This window comes from Aspergillus alliaceus (assembly GCF_009176365.1).
Source record: "Aspergillus alliaceus strain CBS 536.65 unplaced genomic scaffold BDW43scaffold_58, whole genome shotgun sequence".
NCBI classification, from domain to species: domain Eukaryota; kingdom Fungi; phylum Ascomycota; class Eurotiomycetes; order Eurotiales; family Aspergillaceae; genus Aspergillus; species Aspergillus alliaceus.
The window spans coordinates 243,038-263,370 of NW_022474741.1; the positions used below are offsets into that span (position 1 = coordinate 243,038).

Below are 20,333 nucleotides of genomic sequence, written 5' to 3' on the forward strand. Positions count from 1 at the left end.
ATGGCAATTGCATTATGCCTAGCGTATATACTGTATGGTGGTTGTTGGTGTCGTACAAGCGTTGCTTTCAGTTGGCAGCAATAGACTCGCTCGTAGGCAGCACATATATATATTGGACGTTATATAATTCTCCACGGGCCATTGGCAATACATAGTTCTAGCTGTTTAAAATCTGTAAGTGAACCCACCAAGCATTACTTTTGGGTTACTCTCGCACACCACATAAGATATCCCTAGGCGCCTCCGACGTGGTACCCTATGTCAGTTTCAGAGGCCTTCCTATTATGCTCATTCCACCAAATAGGGCAGTTATTCCCGTAAAGATGATAAGAGTGCCGTACGTGGTTCCATATGCAAACGCAGAAGAGTTAAAGCCCCATGACCCTTTGATCAATGCGTCACTCAAAGGCCCACTGACAACGTTGCCAATCCCTCTGCCAGTTGCTAAGAAACCGAAGACAATTGAGGGATCCGCTAGTTGACTTTTCTTCACCACCTCGTTCATGATTGCCGGCCAGGTAGAGGTGAATGATCCGGCGAAAAGGCCGTAAACAACACAAAACGCGTAAAGGGGCGCCAACGACACGGAAAACCCCCAGAGTAAGAATACGGCAATAGTACTGCCTATTGTAGATACTAATATGCAGGTCGTCGCATGGTATCGATCCACGAGATGGCCCATGGCGATACATCCAAAGACTGATGCAAGATTGCACAAAATGACAGTCAAAGACGCTAGAACACTGTTGGCGCCCAGGGTGCGTGCGATAGTCGGCAGGTAAATCGTCGGCAGGAAGTATCCCAGGGCTTCGACGATATTACCCATCTGGAAGATGAGGAAAGTATGCTTCCAAAGGAAGCTCATGTCGAATGCTCGGACATTGGATGCACGGGAAATGGGCAACCTGGGCTTTACATAGTAGAGAAGCGGGGCAGCCATCAAAAACAAAACCACAGCCCAGATGCGAAGGGTGGTCTTATGACCATAAGCGTTCAAGAGCCATTGGAGTACCAGAGGCAGCACCACTCCTGATAATCCGGTGCCAGCCTAGATGTGGAAGCGTCAGTGTCAATGAGCCGCACGGTCAGGATAAATAATCTACACTCAAAATGGCAATTTAATCAGAGATTACTTACCCACATGGTTCCAAAAGCAAGACCTCTTTTGTGCACAAACCATTCGTTCATGAAGATGATTAAAGGTGAATAAGCAAAGTTTCCTCCAATCCCGTAGGCGATACCCTGGGTCAGGATAAGATGGGTGGTGTTAGATGCAAAAGAGCTCAATGCGAGGGCTAGGCACATAACAACAAAGCCGAAAGGAGATGACCACCGCTTCAGAGTGGGAAATCCCTGTAATAGGACGAATGTCAAAGGGGATATCATATAGTTTACGCCCTAGAATAAAGTTAGGCTAGGCAACTTCATCAGCGAATGTGAACACTAGCACACCATCATGCATGTACCAATCATGGCAATATTTCCTGAACTTTTGAAAGGCTCGTGGGTGCTGTAGTAGTCCTGAAAAATTCCGTAGGAGAAGGAGAAGCCTGGGCGAACTATAAGAAAGCGATCTAGAGTAGGATCTTGGAATCTAACCCCAAACAAGAGCTTCAATGACGAAGCTCGCAGCCAAGAACAGCCATGCATCTTTACCACCATCCACCGGAGGCAGTTGCAGCTCATTATGTTGGTCGTCGGACGGGTATGAGGAACTATCAGCTAGGAGATTTGACCTGGTCGTATCCTCCTGTATCGCAGGATGCCGTGTTTCCAATTCCATATTAACCATCACTTAGATTGGTAATACTTGCTACTTGTCTGTACAAGACGCACACAGTGAGATGGGTGAACAAGTCCAAAGTTGAAGTTCCAATTGGAGGTCATGTGCACAGACCATCGAACAAGTAGCATTTCCTATTCAGGAATGGTGTCTTTGTGTCATTTCAAAAGGGCGTGGGAAGTGGGTCTAACGCTTGACCTTTCCACTCCAATTGGTGGAGTGACTCACGCATTCTGTTTTCTTCAAATGCGAGTCATCGGATACTTACTAAGTATTCAACGAGGTAGTTACTATATAATTCATATTGGTACGTTCAACTCACTCTATTAATTGGATAGTGAGGTACAAAATCATTACAATGACATCTCCGTCGTATGATCCAACTCCATTCGGAGCTCCTATGCTGAAGCATTTCTTATTTGACCCCAAATATAAAAATCTGAACCACGGTATGTCAATCGATATATGCTCATGTTTATTACGCACCCATGGATTATATTATATGCCTTTTACCCTCCAAATATTTCCCCTCTTGAAATGGAGTTACAAAGAGACTTTTGTTTTTGTTATTGTTCATTTATCTATCCTTGCGTTTCACTCCCGTTGCAGCAGAATATCCATGATGCTTATACCATATATACTAGGATCCTTTGGTACATATCCAGCGCAAGTAAAATATGCGCTCCGGAAGTATCAGGATGAAATTGAGGCAACCCCTGACCCTTTCATTCGTCACACACAAGGCGAATTGATTGATAAGTCGCGTGTCGCAACCGCCAAGGTTCTGAATGTCCCCGTACAAGAAGTGGTCTTGGTGAAGAACGCTACCACTGGGGTTAACACGGTCCTTCGGAATCTTAGCTACAAGGAGGGAGATGTCCTTATTTACTTCGCAACTACATATGGAGCAGTCGAGAAGACAATTACTTCGTTGACTGAAACCACACCCCTTCGGGCAAGGAAGGTCGATTATACTTGTCCCGTCAGCCACAAGACCCTTGTGCAGAAGTTCAGAGGTATCGTTGAACAAGCTCGGTCGGAAGGGTTGAACGTGAAAGTGGCCGTATTCGACACTGTGACGAGTCTTCCGGGCATGCGATTTCCCTTTGAGGAGTTGACTAGAGTCTGCAAGGACGAAGGGATCTTCAGCCTCATCGATGGGGCGCATGGAATCGGACACATTCCCTTGGACCTGAATGAGTTACAGCCGGATTTCTTTACAAGTAATTTGCACAAGTACAGGCCCGTCTCCTCTTGAGAGATACCTCGCAAGCTAATGAGGTTATGCAGATGGCTCTACGTCCCCCGTGGTTGTGCAGTCCTTTACGTTCCCTTGCGCAATCAACATCTGATCCGCACAACTCTGCCGACTTCCTGGGGATTTATAGCGGATCCCCAACTGTCCACGTCTGACAAGCCCAATATCCTGACCCCCGTTGGCAGCAATCGGAGCGCTTTTGAAGAGCTCTTCCAGTTTGTGGCTACGAGTGATGATGCGGCTTACTTGACTGTCCCAGACGCTATCCGCTTCCGTACCGACGTGTGTGGCGGAGATGACGCGATCTTTAAATATCTTGAAGAGCTCGCCAATGAGGGCGGCGATATTGTTGCAGCTGCTTTAGGCACCAATGTTCTCCAGGAGCCTGGACTTCGGTCCGGGGAAAGGAGCGAAATCCGTCGCTGCGGAATGTCCACTGTCCGATTACCGATTGCCATTGGTCACCAAGGAGACGAAACATCATCGTCACCTTACCCTCCGGTGTCCGCCGATGATGTCAGCAAGGTCGTGAATTTCTTACAGATGACTTTGAAAGATGAGTTCAGAACTTTTGTACCGATTTTCCAGCATGGAGATTGGTTGTGGACCCGTCTCAGTGCCCAAGTTTATTTAGAGAAAAAGGACTTTGAGTGGCTCGGAGAAGTGCTGAAAGGTTTGGTGGAAGAGAGTCGGCAAGGCCGACTATCGGGACTAAACCCAATCGGGGAATGCTTGAGAGCTGCGCGCCACACGGGCACCTGACTGGGGCACAGCATCTCTTCTTCACTTAAGTCACGGTAAAGGATTTGACGAGTAACCGAACACCGAAGTGGGGGACGGAGCTTATATTTTTGCTTAGACCGAATGACTAGAGAGTTGGAGACTAGAAGTAGAGTTTCAAATGTGAGCGTTATGTTGTTGCTGGGTATGACACTAGCCTTTCATATTTTCTCTTTTTCTTTTTTTTTAACTATTTTCATCTATTTTCATTATTCGTAGTGGTGGTGGTGGTAGTAGTAGTAGTAGTAGTATTTGCCTCCTGAAAAGGTTGACAGGGTATTGCCCGAAAAGGGTAATAGATATAATAAGTGACATTCCAGAAACATACTAAGGAATCCCGAGAACACCTCTAAATGGAACAATGGGGTCGTAGGGGAGTGATTTTCAGGTTACCTAACATTCTAGCCACTGAACCGTAGAGACGGCACAAGATGGGAAAATGGACTTACTCCCATTCGGTAAACCTTGCGAAAATGATTATGATATAATGTAGGCTATCTTTAGCCTCGGTCGTTTTTCTCCATCGTGCGGGTACCCCGACCATAGTTGGAATTCGGCAATTGTTTCGAGACGTAATGGGTCATATTCGTCTCCCTGATAGGCACACGCGACATATAATAGGTAGTATTACTAGTAGTATCAGGTGCAGGCCCTCCCCCCTCGATCCCTTTGTCTACATTGAGTTATATATTGGGATAGACCTTCCCCACCACCGTCCCTCTCCTTGACCCCCAGCCAAAACCACAAATCAGCATGCTTCTGGATACCTCTCGCTACCCTGTGGCGCTACTTGCAAGCGCGGTGGTCTTCCTTCTATATACCATCACGGCCCTTCAGCGGAAGTATAAACAATATCGCATTGCCCGCGCCAACCACTGTCAGCCGGTCCACGTGATCGTTTCCAAGGACCCCTTCCTAGGACTCGACAACATCCGGGAGAATATCGACGCGGCCAAAAAACACATCTTACTTGAGCGCGGTCTGTCCCGCTTCCACAAGTATGGAAACACCTTTCGTGCCCGACGTCTGCGGACCCCGATCATCGTCACTCGCGAACCCCAGAACGTAAAGACCATCTTGTCCCTCAAATTCAAGGACTACGGGCTCGGAAACCGCATTCATGCATTCGGCCCCCTGCTCGGCCATGGCATTTTCACCACGGACGGGGAACACTGGGCGCACTCGCGCGCCATGATTCGTCCCAACTTCGTCAAGGATCAGGTCGCCCATCTGGATATTTTCGAGGAGCTCATGGGTGATCTGTTGGCCTTAATCCCTACCGATGGCGCCACGGTCGATATGCAGGAGTTGTTCTTCTGTTATACGATTGACTCCGCGACGGAATTCCTGTTCGGCCATAGCGTCCAGACCCTTAGGAAGCGTCTGTCGGGCGTCGAGACGGACGAAAATGACTTCGCCAGCTCCTTCAATTACGCGCAGGACGCTATCGCGACGAGTACCCGTTTGGGCCCGCTGAGACACCTTTTCCGAGATCGCAAGGCGGAACGGTGCAACCGGGTGTGCCATGGACTGGTCGAACAGTATGTGGAAAAGGCCTTGAGATACCGTGCCATCTATGACGAGGAGAAGGCCTCGGCGGCGGACGACAAAAAGCAGAGGTATCTGTTTCTCCAAGGCTTAGCGCAACAGACTGGTGATCGCACGCGGATTCGTGACGAGTTGATGAACGTGCTCCTCGCCGGCCGGGATACCACGGCGTCCTTGCTCAGTAACATGTTCTTCATGCTAGCGAAGAACCCCCGTATCTGGAAAAAGCTGCGCGAAGAGGTCGCCTCGCTGGAAGGGCGCGCTCCCACCTATGAGCAATTGCGCAATCTCACATATCTCAAATACTGCATGAACGAATGTAAGCTTTCCATATGGATCTCTACTCTATCTATCAAACTAACAGGTCAGCTCTTCGTCTTCACCCGGTTGTCCCTTCGAACGCCCGCTTCGCCGTGAACGATACCGTCCTCCCTGTCGGCGGCGGTCCGGATGGCCAAGCACCCGTCTTTGTCCCTAAGGGTTCCATCGTCGCGTACAGCGTATATTCAATGCACCGTCGTGAAGACTTCTACGGGCCTGATTCGAATGAGTATCGGCCAGAGCGCTGGGTCGATCTGCGACCGGGATGGGAGTACCTTCCCTTCAATGGAGGCCCGCGTATCTGTGTGGGCCAGCAATATGCGCTCACCGAGGCTGGCTACGTCACCGTGCGTCTTGCACAACAATTTTCGGTTCTCGAAAGTCGGGATCCTGGCCCGTGGGAAGAGAACCTGACCTTAACGCTGTGCTCGAGAAATGGAACCAAGGTCAGTTTCAGACATTAGGTTTTTTTTTTTTTTTTTTTTTTATTATTGTTGTTGTTATTGTTTGTTTTCCTTCTAGCGATGAGACCATGCATCATTTATACCTATGTCTTTAGTTTAAGGTTGTTGAGCTTGGATATGGACGACTTGTCATGACTCTATATATTCACACCATGCATGTGTCAAAGTGATCAGATATTTATAATTACACTAAACGAAGTACTTTCTTTATATAAAAAGAAAGACATATGTTAGATAGTAAACAACATTTTCTGTAACATTGAGTACCTTCAGAAAAGATAGAGTTGTCCCATACGCCTAAATATTGTCTGAATATTCAGCCAGATCCATGCAAACACGGAGAACTCCGTGCTGTGGACCTAAATAAATGGCCGTAAATGTCCAGGTTACATTGCCAAGGTAGAAGATGCCTTTAGGAACAAAACAAGGCTTTTCGGTGACTTTGTTCGGCAGAGCGAGTCTTTAGACTTTGACTTATGCATCTGTGCCAATAATACACAGAAGATTTGACTATCCATCCACAATACGGAGGAGTCCAGTTTGTAGATCCTTTACCGCCTACTACGGCGGACTGAATCAAGCAATTGGCCAAAATGGATTTTTTACCGGAACCTTGGCGAAATCTTAATTGCCACGCCAAACAAATCTTTCTTTCTATATAACCAATTTACTACTAAGTAAATAGTTATTTAGCTTTTTGTAGTTAACTGATCTTTAGTTTATAACTAATATAATTGTACTATACTTGTTACGGGTATCTACTATTTAGAGTAGAGAACCTGTCAACTAGATAAGGATACATAGACTAAAAGAAAGAGAGAGGTTAAAGATAGGCAGTAGATACTATTTAGACAGAAGACTGATTCTTGATCTTCTACTATTACTAATAATTCACTAATTTATAGCTAAAGACTCTATACCTAAAGAATTCAGAATCTTTCTTAAATCTAATATCACTGATTGAATAGTGATTTAGTCTGATAGCCATACAGGATACCCTAACGCAGGTACATGGGCAATCAGCCACTAATAAGGAACATCAGGCCATTAACAGTTTGGTTTTTAACGGGAAATCTGAACTCTTTATATATAGAGTCTTCAGCTATAAATTAGCGAATTGTTAGTAGTAGTAGAAGATCAAGAATTAGTCTTCTGTCTGAATAGTATCTACTGCCTGTCTTTGATCTTTCTCTCCCTTCTAGCCCACATATCCTTACCTAGTTGACAGGACTTCTACCCTGAATAGTAGATACCCTTGATATATATTCTTACTCTTACACTGAAAATACTTTCTCTGGCTAGAAGAAAACAGACTTACTTTTTCTTCTTACACTTCACTAAGAACATGCTCATAAAAAATGCATCAAGATAAGAACTAAGGCAGCTGGTGAGATATTGGCCGGGACAGTGATATTGGTGGTGTAATAACACTATACTAGTTTGGGGAATTGTCAGTGTGCGTGGCCGTTGGTAACCTTGGTAAAATTTCATTTTGGCCAATTGCTCGATTCAGTCCGCCGTACCTACAGTATTGAGCAGAATCTCGGAGCGGAACCAGTTGATAGTCCGAGCATGAGGTATCGCGAGATTGACTAATCAGTGGATATCCGCGTATTCTATAGACCCTGACCACGTGGAAGCCTTCCAGGTAAAGGCCCCATGGGAGTGCGTTTGGTAACCCACTCATAAGCACATCGTTATGCATAAGTGTCTTTCAGAATCAAGGATCTGAATCTGTTGGATAATACAAAATCACAACATAGTGTGGTGGATGGATTACTGCAAGTCACTACCTCCGGCCAAGTTACTCTCCCTCATGTGGTTGATTGAAGAAGACAAGACAATATTTCACCCGTTTAGTAGGAATAAGCAAAATGGAATCAATATATTGTGTTACCAGGAGTGAGGCTACCTTAGAATTTAAACGACTGTGAGCTGTGAATCAGACATTTCTGGGATATTAGGATCCTAATGAGGGTATATTGATTCACGTCATGATTGACCACTAAGATACAGATGAATCTTACCCCCCTACAACCTCAACCCTCTTCATCTTAGCTACCGTCCAACGGATACTCCCCAATGTAACACTCACAGACACTGAAGCTCTCCTACATCAAAATGAAGTTCATCATTCTGTCCCTTCTCCTGTGCAACCCAAGTTGCGTGCCTCGCACCCATCCCAGACACTGGCAACGGCGATAGTAAGAGCAAGTTCCCCTTGTCCTATTATCCAGAGCAGCTTCACAAAGGTTAATCACACAGTATCCCCTCCACCACCGTGAAGAAATGTGCCACCGATGCAGGATGTGCCCACAGACTCTTATCCCCTGTTTGTAAAAAGGTCCGATGGGGACCTGGCCAATGATGTACCCACTCTCGATTATGAAAGTGAGGTGAACGACATACCTTCTGTACTGATCAAAGGCTAATATGCCGTGATAATTCGGCAGAGCGAGTACCCGAACTTCTCGAGCAAGTGAGCGAAAATGGGTACCAAAGGCATTGCCGACGATGTCGACAATGCTCGCCTCGCGCAAGATGTGTTCATAGTATATGCGTATATACCATTCGTTAAGTAGCTGGAACATGGACTAGGGTAAGGAAATAGGACGTATTAGCTTGCCACTGGACAGTTAGGCGAGAGGTTAATGGGAGGTGAAGCTGGGAGGATTTGGCTGGGGAATATCGCGTTGGTAGCCGGGATAGCAAACTATTGTTGTTTTAACTGATGTATAGCAAATTCCATTACGCTTTCGTGTTAAGTCTCATTATGCAGAGTGGGCAAAAGTGTACCTTGACTTTGGGGGTTGGATATAGATTATCCCATGAGCAAGTATTGTGCCATACCTTTGGTATCATATCATAGATTGAGCTAAAGTGTGTCCATTTAGGGCAGTTATCCCAGTTTTTCGTTGATAGACTCATATGCTAGCGTGCACAGGATCCCATAATTTGTTGCAGGCCATCATATACTAATTTGGAAGACCTGTGTAGATCATGGAGCTGAAACCGAGCTCGAGTCTTAGTGCCTAATATGAGAGAAGCATCAAACGAGTCTTTTTTCCTCCATGATTTCCTCACTTATTTAGTCCTACTAGAGCATAAGGAGATAGAGAGTATATTGGAAAATAAAATATGGAAGTTGACAGCGGAGGATGAAAGTGGCATTTGTTATACTTTGCGCTATACAACCATGCATTGAACATGGAATCGGACTCTTTAAACATCTAAAGACTAACAAAGATTTTCCGAGCAGGTGCATATCCTCTGATAAGATTGGCCGGGAGCTTACCTGCCTACTTACCAACATACTTAAACTTGTTGTTGCTCTGGTCATATGTGTATGCCCAGTTGGCCGGGTCGTAGCCCCAGTCCCCTGCAGCATTGTGGTTCTTAGCGCAAACAGCTTTGTCATTGTTCCCAAGAGCTTTGCAATAAGGGCTACCATCTTGTTAGTAAAATACCGCCAACTGCGATTAATGGGTGTTCTTACCCCGCAGCGCCAGTGAATTTGGTGATCTGGAACCAGGTGCCTTTTGTCTCGCTAGGCTTGCTGGGATCAAACTGCTTGACTTTGTTCGCTGAGTAGAATCCGTTGAGAATACCACCCTGAGAGTTCTGAGCGGCGAGGTTGACAGGCGCGAGGACGGCGCTTTGTAGCAATGGAGTCAGCTATCACATTGAGCTGCAATGGTAAGAGGTCTAGCTTACCCAGTTCCACCCTGAAGAGAGGACGCAAACGCATACTCCTCAGGCGACTTGAATTCCTGTGTGCTCCAGGATGGATTCTTGGCTGGGAGGCCTTTGATGCCCCATTTCGCAGGATCTTTGAACGGTCCTTTGTTCGCGCCGCTCCGGTCGCGGTTACCATTCTTCGTCTTTTCATTCACTCGCTGTCTGGAGGGCGGGTTATATGTAAGAGATGCCGATTGAAGTCAAAAGGCATAGCACATAGGGGCTTACAAGACATTTGGGGCGCCCTTGCAGAGAATAGCCCAGCAGTCGACGTCAAATGGCAGGGCACTCTGGCCCTTGATCTCCAGGTTGGCCTTGATGGGGTCGCTTTGACTATCGCCGCTGCCAGTTGCAAGGACGGCATTACTCTCACCGGCAGCTTCGGGCTCAGGGTTAACAGGCACAGCTAGTGCTTGTTGGATACCAACCGCATAAAGCGCCAAGACCAGGAGGGAGTTGATGATCTGCATTTTCGGAACAAAGTCTGAGCAATCCTACTCAAGCGATATCGCATGAACAGTTTCTCTTCTCCTGAATGACGGCGGTTCTGTGCCTTTTATCTTCAAGAGGCATACACTCCTCCTCCTCCGGCCGCATTGCCTTGCATATTTCCACATATCGAACCCACCAATAACAGATTACGGCTGGAATCACGAGGAGGCAACCTATGCCCCCAGGGGCTGGATGTAACGCTGATATTATCGTGAACGGAATAGATCCTCAGGCAAATGCATGCACTGTCAGCTTATTCAAGTGCCAAGGCTATGTGCCAATGAAAGAGGCACAAGTAAGCGACGGGGAATGAGGAGTCTTGTAATATGAGTGGTGGAATTGAGCGTTACACAGAATAAGCAACAACATTATACAGAATAGAACCAACTAAATCGAGGCGTTGTGTGATTGAGTGCTATTCCTGCATGCTCAGCTGAAGAACAGCCCCAACTGGTCACACTGGGCTAGGGATGCTCCCTATCGTTTCTTTCGTCTGGTTAGGGCTACTGCGGGAGCCAATGCACTTACTAAACCCAAACCCGTGGGGTAGAAAGCGGGGTGCCCGGTCGATCAGGCACTATCGTTTTTCAGCTGATCCATTCAGCCCCAGTCTTTCTTATATGTTCCTACATTTATCCATCTTATGCGCCAGGACGTCTTCAATTACCACTTCAGTCACTAGACAAAGCGCCAGCGTACACCATGTCTGCTGTTCTCCTCTTCTGCACTTCAAAAGTCCCCGCTAGTGTATGTAACCCCATACAACGCTCATAAGCCACTTACTAAACGAACCCAGACAATCAACAGGCTCATGCAAGAATGTGCTCTACCGGACGGTGCATTCAACTTCTTCAGCCTAGTCCGCACCCCCGATCAGGAAACCCTAGACGAATGGAATACGGAACCTCTGATCCATGACTTCGACACCGGTTTCGAGGGCAAACGCGACACCGAGTTGCGCGAATTCTTCCAAGCCCGCTTAGACAAACACACTGACTCCCAGACAACCAGCATCTCTGACTCATGGATCGCGGTGCTTGATGATGAATCCCGTTCCCAGAACACAGTGGTCCTGCACTACTCCTACGAAAGGTCAAGCTGGGGTCCGAATCCGATTCCGGGGCCTGCGGAGGTTTCTGGTGATACGATTTGGTGGAAGTGGAGGGTGCCTTTTCGGTCGGCTTGGACATTCTGGAATACTATCAGCAGCGTCGGAGAAGATGCTATTGAGATATATTCTAGGCCTGAGTATATCAGCTCGGATGGTGTTTTACAGACGGAGACTCCAGAAAAGATCATTGATGGGGAGATTGAAGATCCAAAGGCTTAAACGGTATGATCGGGTCTCGAGCACTTCTTGGTTTTATTGTGCTATATCTCTCGCAAGCTGCCTAGTTTTGAATGTCCGCCCACTCAGAAAGCACACAATAATTTGGGGTTGGAGCCTTTTAGCGTTCAATAAAATTCCCTTCTAGGATTCCTGCATCGAGAGATGGTTTTAACCACTTCCATCGCAATTTCTCTTTACCCCTTCGCTTCTTATCACTCATTCAGTTTTCACCCTCGTTCTACACAACAGTCAAAACCTACTTCAGTTAATCTCCATCAGGCTACTAAAACAATTCATTAAGTGATATGAACCATCAAGCCAACTAAATAGTCAACTGACAAGCAGCCTCAATCCCCGGAAAGCGATCCCTAATCAAACAAAACTTCTCAACGAGAATATCCCTCGACATCTGCTGCAAATTATGAAACGAAAACACCACGCTCTTCATAAACACAATATCCCCAATCCGACTAGTCGTCTGCTCTAGCGTTGCCTGCGGAAGATGAATAACTACATCAGCGATCGTATTAATAATCTCCAGTAGCTTGTTGAGGATCGAAGACCCGTGCACGCGGATCGTGTTCTGCGAGATCTTAGTCAGGAATTGTCTCAGCTGGCTGGATAGTCGGAGCGGGAGTTCAAGGGACAGTGAAGGACAGGGAGCACGAGAGGATAAAAGCCAGTTGGACATGGCCATTTGCCAGAGAAGAGTACGCATCCATTGTCTGGTGATGACGAGATCTGCTTGCTGCGTCTCGGATAACATCGAGACTTCGAGTTCCCAGCGGGCGTCGTCTAGCTCGCGGTGTTTTTGCTCTACCCATTTAGCAGATACTTGGCTTCTATCGCCGATCCAGAGGTTGATGAAGGTTGGTTCGAGGAGGAGGAAGGTCTTGATGACTTGGGTCCAGCCCTGGGAGATACCGGGGGGTAGGTTGGGGTCAACCTCTGGGAAGGAGGCATGGGGGGACAGGGTTGCGGGAGAGAAGTGGACGACCGACATGAATCGTTCATGGATGAAGCACAACCAGTAGAGACGTTGGCGTCGGGCTCGTTCTGTGGGGTGGAGACGTCCGAGGACGGTCTTGTCCTCGATGCGCAGGAGGTGGATCATGGCGATGGCTTCGCGCAAATATATAAAGCCTAGATCGTATTGGCCAAGGCTCATAAAGCACATCTGGATGAAGATGTTGGTCATTGTGCGCAGGATGGACGGCCGAAATCCAAGGAGCATTGGCGGCTGGGTTTTGATAGATTGGTTGACGAGCTGGGTGATTTGGGTTGAGGCGCTTGACGTGGGGTGATTGGATTGAGTCAGGTCAATGGTCGCCGCAGCGAATGCGTATACGAATGCCGCATTCTCTCCGTCCGAGTCCATTTTGCTGATTGCATCTTGTAACTCGTCGTCGGTCATGATGGGGTTGAATGGATATACGAAATGCATGTATTCCGGGACCAGGCTTTCAAAGTATGAGGTTGAAACTGAGGATAAAGCTGGAGCGAGAAGTGGCTTTGACGACGACTTAATTCTATGCTTCGAGATGATTTCTCCTCGACGTAGCGCATGCTTCCTCGATCGCGCAAGTCGATTATCGGTGTATGTGCAAACTAGGCCCAGGTGCTCACATTGCTGGCATCGTTGCTGGCCATTACAGCGGACTTTCCTGCGCCCACAAGCGTCACATGCCTTGGATACTCGGGGCCGACGGCGATCCTCCATGGCTTTACAGTGATAAATGTATCAATCTAAGCGCGCGATGTCGGTGGGAAGAGACATCGTGAGCCCCCGCCTGTTTTACCCCAGGTTTATGATTGATCTCGTGCCTTGGCGCCTTGGCAATGGCCTGAGGCACTCTTTTACTTGGATCAATTTTTTAATTTCTTTTCATATTCCAAAGGAGGGAAGGAATAAAATCATGTATTCAGTCCGAGGCCTCTACCAAAATCATTATCTCTATCAACTAGAACAAAAGCACACGTCCCTCAAATGGCTGCAAATTGCCCAAATCCCCTTCAACGTTACGCAGCAACACCTTCTGATCTTGCACAGCGGCAGGCTTCTCGAATTTCAGCGTATCCTCTGAGAAGTTCAATACTACCAAAACCGAATTCCTCAGCCCTCGCTTGACATAGGTGAACACCTTCTCATTTTGCTCGTCCAGGATCTCAAAATCCCCGAAGACTAAGAGGTCGGCGTATTCTTTACGCAGCTGAATAACCTGTTTCCAGAACGACAAGACAGAAGTCTCATCGTTCTCCTGCACTTTCACATTTATCTCGGGGTAGTTATCGTGCACACGCATCCATGTCTTTTCCGACGAGGAAGAGAATCCACCATTAGCCTCGGCGCTCCACTGCATAGGAAGCCGGGCATGGTCTCTTGCGAAACGCTGGAGTGACTTCATAGCAGTTTCCAGCTCCACCGGGTCATTATTTGATACCTTCTGCACCATTTGGTAGTAGTTTGAGCTGTCGACATCTTTATACTCGTCGATGGTCCAGCTCTCCGGCGCATTGACCATGCCAATTTCCTGGCCTTGGTAGATAAATTGAGTGCCTGACAACGTGCCCTGCATGATTGCAAGCATCTTCGCCGATGTGACTCTCAATTCTGGGGTCTTCTCGGAACCAAAGCGAGAGATGGACCGACCCTGGTCGTGGTTCTCCATGAACACCGTGGACCAGCCGTCTGTCCCCTTCATGATATCTTGAGTACCCTTGATAGCGGCCTTGAGTTCCCGCAGCGTCCAGCCCGGCAGCGTAGTCAAGAACTTGTAGTCTTTCCCTTGTCCGAGGTCCACCACATCAAATTGAAAGACCATATTGAGCTGGTTCTGCGCCGCTGACACATACCGCAGAATGCCATCGACGGTGTGCGTATTTGGCAGTTCTCCCACCGTCATAGCGTCATACTTTGCAAGTACCTCATTCATCTCACCGAGGTATTCGTGAATACGAGGTCCATTGCAGAATAACGATGGCGACATCTGTGTGTCAGACTTGGGATCAAGGACAGGCGCATCTGGGTACGCAGGGTGCTTGCTGTACATGTTCACTGTGTCCACCCGGAATCCGTCGACACCCTTCTGCAGCCAGAACTCCATAGCCGAATCATAGATCGCACGGCGGGTCTCTGGGTTCTCCCAGTTAAGATCTGGCTGTTCCGTGCAAAACAAATGGAGATAATATTCTTGGGTTGCTTCGTCCCATTCCCAAGCACTTCCGCCGAAGATACTGCGCCAGTTGTTGGGGGGCTTGCGGGCTCCACTGGCATCGTATTTTGCAGGCTTCCAAATGTACCAATCCCGCTTGGGATTTGATTTTGATGACCGCGATTCCTTGAACCACTTGTGCTCGTGTGAGGTGTGGTTGACCACCAGGTCCAGGATGATGCGCAGCCCGCGCCGGTGGCACTCGTCGATGAGATCTTCCATGTCCTGGACTGTTCCGTATGGTGGGTAGACACTCTCATAGTCGGCAACATCATATCCCATGTCATATTGGGGACTGTCATACATGGGTGAGATCCAGATCACATCTACCCCGAGGCTGGTGATGTAGTCGAGGGAGGAGATGATACCAGGAATATCGCCGATGCCGTCATTGTTGGAGTCTTTAAAACTGGCAGGGTAGATCTGGTAGATAATGGAGTTTTTCCACCATTTCTCACCGACAGGAGCTGGAGACATGTTCAAGGGGTGTAGTGTATAGGAGACGAAGAGAGGATGGTAGGAAGGAGAAATTTTCTCGCGAGAACAAACTTGATGGAAAGGAAAGATATATAACTACCTTGGTATGCGGTGAAGCCACGGCACCCGCACACCCTCCGATAACAGCTGGCATGCACGATGTCGATCCACCCATACGATAGATGCTCCTGATTGACGCAATGTCGGCCCGAGCAGATATAGCTCCTGCATCAGAGGCCCATGCGGTGTCCATCCGGCTCAAGCTTCAATCCCACATCACCATGCCCCCGCCCCCCCACTTGACCGTTGTTGAGTTGATTTCAAATGCTGCATTTTTCCTATGGAGGCACTAAACATATTATGCACATGTGCATATAGCTCATCCCGTATCAGCCAACATGGCCAGGAGACAAGACTAAACCGGCTGCAGTTAGGGTTCTCCGCATTAATACGCGCCGCCGAGAATGCGGCCCGACATTGAGCCAATGGAACGTAAGGCCTGCTGCCAACACTGTGACAGAGTTGACCCTAGATCAAGAGCCTGACCCACCTATGCCGCTTGTTCGATTGCCCCTAACTAATGGTACCACAGCATGTCTGATCATTTGCCATTTACAGTACTGGATGTGTGGGCGTCTGCAAAGAGTACACTCCAGTGGCATGTATATGACTTGGAGTTAGCATTGCATGAATAGAACAATTCTCCTTGAGCCTTGCTAAGAATGATTCTATGTGGGAAAACAAGCTTAAATTAGAACTGAAGTCAATTCTTCCATTACCTTCTGATTCTTTCCGGCCCGACATCCAGCCAATCACATCTCCCACTTTGGCCGTCAAAAATCCGGGGGGATCCACCCAAGAGAATCTGGGGAAAACCTTCTCTCCTGCACAGCACCTGCATGCTGGCTAGGATGCAACAGGGAATCATGCGGACTAGGGGAATGTTCATGCTCGTATAGACCAGGTTAAGTACATATATTGCCCCATTGGTCGTGGTCTGATTCCTGTGGCCGGCTTCTATAAAAACCCTGTATGTGCCTTCACTTTGCACACAATTGTCCACACTCCATTCGCGATAACCCCTACTTGATCTGTTGCATTCCTTGCTCAAGATGGCCCCAGAGAAGGCCGCCATGTCTGAACATATTGAGAATGACAACCCGCCTAGCCATGATACCCTCGACCTCCCCAACAGTAGCGAGGCACAGGCAGCCATCGCGAAAGAACATGAGATGACTCTATGGCAAGCGCTCAAGCTGTATCCCAAGGCCGTGGGGTGGTCTCTTCTGTTCTCCTGTGCCATTATCATGGAAGGCTACGATGTGGTCCTCATCGGTTCTTTCCTCGCATTTCCGGCATTCAACGAAAAATACGGAGGTCTCATGTCTGACGGAACATATGGGCTCGAAGCCAGGTGGCAAGCAGGTATAAACAACGCGATGGCCTGCGGCCAGATTATCGGACTTTTCCTCAACGGACTTGTCTCAGAGCGCTTTGGATACCGAAAGACCCTGATGGCATGTCTTGCCGCCACCGTTGGTTTCGTTTTCATTCTGTTCTTTGCACCCAATATCCAAACTCTAGTTGTCGGCGAGCTCTTTATGGGCATCCCCCTTGGTGTGTATCAAACCCTCGTCGTGACATACGCATCGGAGGTGTGCCCCGTAGCGTTGCGCGCATACCTCACCACCTATGTCAATCTCTGCTGGGTGCTAGGCCAATTGCTCGCCTCTGGTGTGCTGAAGGGGCTCGCCGGTCGCAGTGATCAATGGGCATACCGCATCCCCTTCGCTCTGCAATGGATCTGGCCTGTCCCCATTTTCATCGGGGTGTTTCTAGCCCCCGAGAGCCCCTGGTGGCTCGTTCGACGAGACCGCCGTGAAGACGCCGTCAAGGCTCTGAAACGACTGACCAGCGCTAACGCAGACTTCAACGCCGAAGAGACCGTCTCTATGATCGTATACACCGACGCGCTCGAGCGACGCACCGAAACCGGTACTTCATACCTTGACTGCTTCAAGAAAAGCGACTTGCGCCGAACCGAAATCTCCTGCTGTGTATGGGCGGCGCAGTGTCTGTGCGGCGCAGGCCTGATGGGCTACTCCACCGTCTTCTACCAGCGCGCGGGCCTCGCCGTGTCGCAGTCCTTCACCATGTCACTCGTGCAATATGCTCTGGGCGTGGTGGGAACATTCGTCTCCTGGACGGCGATGTCGTATTTCGGCCGTCGCACCCTCTACGTCGGCGGTCTATCCATCCTAGCCATTGTGCTATTCACGATCGGTTTCGTCTCGATCGCCCCGTCCACACCTGCCATCTCCTGGGCTACCGGCTCCATGCTACTCGTATACACCTTTATCTACGACTCCTCCATCGGACCCGTCTGCTTCGCTCTCGTCTCCGAAATCCCATCCTCCAGGCTACGTACAAAGACCGTGGTGCTCGCCCGAAACGTCTACAATATCCTCAACCTCATCACTGGAATCATCATTCCATATATGCTGAACGTCGACGCTTGGAACTGGCGTGGAAAATCTGGTTTCTTCTGGGGTGCGCTATGCGTTTGCTGCTTGACGTGGTCGTTTTTCCGCCTGCCAGAGCCTAAAGGACGGTCGTATGCTGAGTTGGATCTGTTGTTTGAGAGAGGGGTCAGGACGAGGGAGTTTGCCTCTGCTAAGACTGGGTTGGAGGATTCGCAGGGCGAGGGGAAGGATGATATGGTGAAGGTTTAAGTTTGGTTTTGGGTATTCAGTTGGGATTAATATAATAAGGAGCAAGTGGTGTTGTCACATACGGAGTTTATGCTACACTATTCTTTTTTTGCTATCGACTTCTCAGATGTCTATACCTGGTTCCGTTCCTCCTCGGCTTTGGGAAAACAACTTGTCGAATCTGAAAAGTCTCTCGGACATATGATATAGCCTTGCTCAAACCATGGAAACCTTTGAACTCATTAAATTAGCATGGCGGTACAGCTTTTGGATTTCGTTTTGAGTCACCCGTAGTTGCAGATGGATGCTCTCGTTTATATCATTCGGGTCGTGGCTTGATCTCAATCGGTGCCGCCAGCTGGCGCCATCAGCATCAGTCAGAGATCCCCCTCTGTGCCTAGGAGCCAGGACATTTGGAACCGCCGGGAAAAAGCAATACGGAGTATGCAGCAAAGACGACGCCATTGAAATCCTTGACTACTTCGTCAGTCAGGGCGGGAACTTCATCGACACCGCCAACGCATACCGAGAGGAGCAATCGGAGACCTAGCTGCGCGAGTAGCTCGCATCAAGAAATAACCGGGATACGATGGTGATTGCCGCCAAATACACAGCGGGTTACCGGGGTCTCCACAAAGACATAATCCACGCCAACTGCGGCGGAAACGGAACCAAGTCCATGCGAGTCTCGTTGGAAGCATCACTTCGCAAACTCCAGACGACTTACATTGATCTATTTTATATACACTCGTGGGACTATACGGTCTCCATTCCGGAGTTGATGCACAGCCTAAAGGACCATGTCACCTCCGGGAAAGGTCATTTACTTAGGTGTCTTAGGTACTCTCGCATGGGTGGCTGCTAAGGCCAATCAATACACTCGCGACCATAACCTGCGACGGTTTACTGTGTACCAAGGTGTCAACCGAAATTACCACTAAAGCTCCACCATCAGCCACCACCCTACTCCATATAGAATAGCGCCTCGATTGCTATTCTAGGCCATGATCATCATATATCATCATCCTGTATCATCATGATATCGCATGATTTAGTGATCATCTTAAAGCCTATATATATAGCTCATTTTACCACTAGATCAGGAATTAGACCTCATCAATTCATCATTTGTACCCATTAGAATTCAGCGGTAGATTACTAGGAAATACGGAATCCCGCACTCCAATACAAGGAATCTGGAATGCTTCGCTGCGTGACTTCGAAAGAGACATCATCCCTATGTGCCGTGACGAAGGAATAGGCCTATGTCCTGACGGAGTTCTGAACCAAGACCGCTTCCAGACTGAGGCCGGATTCAAGGCGCACGAGAAGAGCCATGATGGACGGAATTCCATTCCACTATCTGACCGGGATAAAAGGTTCCTCGCGTCTTGGAAGTTGTCGTGGAGGCTAAAAGGAGTAGAGCTTCTTCAAGTAGCCCTGGCATATGTTCTCCACAGAACGCCATATGTATTTCCTATTATCGGTGCTAGGAAGCTTAATCATATCAAATGGGTTATACCCGCGGTTGGAATCTTTTTGACGACGGAAGAAATTGACAAGATTGATTGAGGCGGCGTACACGTTTGATCTAGGCTTCCCGCATACTTTCCTCAGCGGGACCCTATTCACGAGTGATGCCTCTTGAAGGCGGCTATGGCCCTGCTGATGTGTGGTTGACTAAGTCCCTTAGGGCCTTTGAGTGGATGGAGGGATCACAGCCCATTTCTCCAGCTCAAAGAATGCATAATCTTTGGAGGTAATAGACGGCGCTGTGGCAACTAGTTCCAGGAGTATAGCTGTATATAATGCTAAAGCGAATAATACTAATCGATATCATATAGTTTTCATTCCATTGATGTAAGCCCTCCTTTGTGCTTGATTTAGGTATCTTCCTATTTCCAGATCTAAATAGAAGTATATAATCTTCTGTCTTTGAGAAACTGATACATACGACCATAGGGTGTGGAGAACAGGGCTTCCCGTCCGCTCAGCCGTACTTAAGCCACACGCCGGCTGGTTAGTAGTTGGGTGGGTGACCACCAGCGAATCCCAGCTGTTGTATGTTACTTTTTATGTTTTGAAAGTTATGATAATTATACTCTACTGGCTGGATATAAGCCATATACCGGCTCTAATTGTCAGGATGCTTAAAGAAGCTTTTTTCTAGCTGGGTGAGGAAGAGGGAAGTCCTATACATATCTTCTCATTCACAATCC

General features: G+C 48.2%; 8 protein-coding genes across 8 annotated transcripts; 5 read left to right on the forward strand and 3 right to left on the reverse strand.

Moving 5' to 3' along the window:
* Positions 1–256: 256 nt before the first annotated feature.
* On the reverse strand, positions 257–1,783 carry BDW43DRAFT_315473 (putative MFS monocarboxylate transporter; the record flags this gene model as incomplete). The annotated part of the gene is made up of 4 exons (XM_032048067.1): positions 257–1,048; positions 1,138–1,398; positions 1,453–1,550; positions 1,600–1,783. 4 exons carry the CDS (start codon positions 1,781–1,783, stop codon positions 257–259), a joined length of 1,335 nt encoding a protein of 444 aa, XP_031895811.1.
* Positions 1,784–2,141: 358 nt separating this feature from the next.
* BDW43DRAFT_303542 (pyridoxal phosphate-dependent transferase) lies at positions 2,142–4,226 on the forward strand (the record flags this gene model as incomplete). Its single annotated transcript, XM_032045431.1, has 5 exons — positions 2,142–2,232; positions 2,449–2,453; positions 2,544–3,019; positions 3,074–3,729; positions 4,210–4,226. The coding sequence occupies 5 exons, from the start codon at positions 2,142–2,144 to the stop codon at positions 4,224–4,226; spliced, it is 1,245 nt and encodes a 414-aa protein (XP_031895812.1).
* A 166-nt stretch (positions 4,227–4,392) lies between these two features.
* Positions 4,393–6,157, forward strand: BDW43DRAFT_289891 (cytochrome P450; the record flags this gene model as incomplete). Its single annotated transcript, XM_032043447.1, has 2 exons — positions 4,393–5,688; positions 5,739–6,157. Exons 1-2 carry the CDS (start codon positions 4,575–4,577, stop codon positions 6,152–6,154), a joined length of 1,530 nt encoding a protein of 509 aa, XP_031895813.1. The 5' UTR covers positions 4,393–4,574.
* Positions 6,158–9,453: 3,296 nt separating this feature from the next.
* Positions 9,454–10,443, reverse strand: BDW43DRAFT_322506 (uncharacterized protein; the record flags this gene model as incomplete). The annotated part of the gene is made up of 4 exons (XM_032049568.1): positions 10,121–10,443; positions 9,869–10,054; positions 9,651–9,809; positions 9,454–9,598 (listed from the first exon to the last, which is right to left on the reverse strand). The coding sequence occupies exons 1-4, from the start codon at positions 10,360–10,362 to the stop codon at positions 9,454–9,456; spliced, it is 732 nt and encodes a 243-aa protein (XP_031895814.1). The 5' UTR covers positions 10,363–10,443.
* Positions 10,444–11,018: 575 nt separating this feature from the next.
* BDW43DRAFT_199717 (uncharacterized protein) lies at positions 11,019–11,874 on the forward strand. Its single transcript, XM_032039127.1, has 2 exons — positions 11,019–11,131; positions 11,181–11,874. Exons 1-2 carry the CDS (start codon positions 11,087–11,089, stop codon positions 11,712–11,714), a joined length of 579 nt encoding a protein of 192 aa, XP_031895815.1. The 5' UTR covers positions 11,019–11,086; the 3' UTR covers positions 11,715–11,874.
* A 162-nt stretch (positions 11,875–12,036) lies between these two features.
* On the reverse strand, positions 12,037–15,403 carry BDW43DRAFT_303546 (glycoside hydrolase superfamily; the record flags this gene model as incomplete). Its single annotated transcript, XM_032045432.1, has 2 exons — positions 12,037–13,436; positions 13,693–15,403. 2 exons carry the CDS (start codon positions 15,401–15,403, stop codon positions 12,037–12,039), a joined length of 3,111 nt encoding a protein of 1,036 aa, XP_031895816.1.
* Positions 15,404–16,293: 890 nt separating this feature from the next.
* On the forward strand, positions 16,294–18,240 carry BDW43DRAFT_322514 (MFS maltose permease MalP). Its single transcript, XM_032049569.1, has one exon. It carries the CDS (start codon positions 16,516–16,518, stop codon positions 18,133–18,135), a length of 1,620 nt encoding a protein of 539 aa, XP_031895817.1. The 5' UTR covers positions 16,294–16,515; the 3' UTR covers positions 18,136–18,240.
* A 178-nt stretch (positions 18,241–18,418) lies between these two features.
* On the forward strand, positions 18,419–19,762 carry BDW43DRAFT_303549 (NADP-dependent oxidoreductase domain-containing protein; the record flags this gene model as incomplete). The annotated part of the gene is made up of 4 exons (XM_032045433.1): positions 18,419–18,598; positions 18,677–18,932; positions 19,307–19,641; positions 19,688–19,762. The coding sequence occupies 4 exons, from the start codon at positions 18,419–18,421 to the stop codon at positions 19,760–19,762; spliced, it is 846 nt and encodes a 281-aa protein (XP_031895818.1).
* Positions 19,763–20,333: the final 571 nt, after the last annotated feature.

Bases quoted from the DNA above. Each gene is read 5' to 3' on its own strand.
- BDW43DRAFT_322514 (XM_032049569.1), top strand. From the start codon at position 16,516: ATGGCCCCAGAGAAGGCCGCCATGTCTGAACATATTGAGAATGACAAC.
- BDW43DRAFT_199717 (XM_032039127.1), top strand. From the start codon at position 11,087: ATGTCTGCTGTTCTCCTCTTCTGCACTTCAAAAGTCCCCGCTAGT. The intron at 11,132-11,180 runs GTATGTAACCCC...AAACGAACCCAG, and splicing joins CTTCAAAAGTCCCCGCTAGT to ACAATCAACAGGCTCATGCA.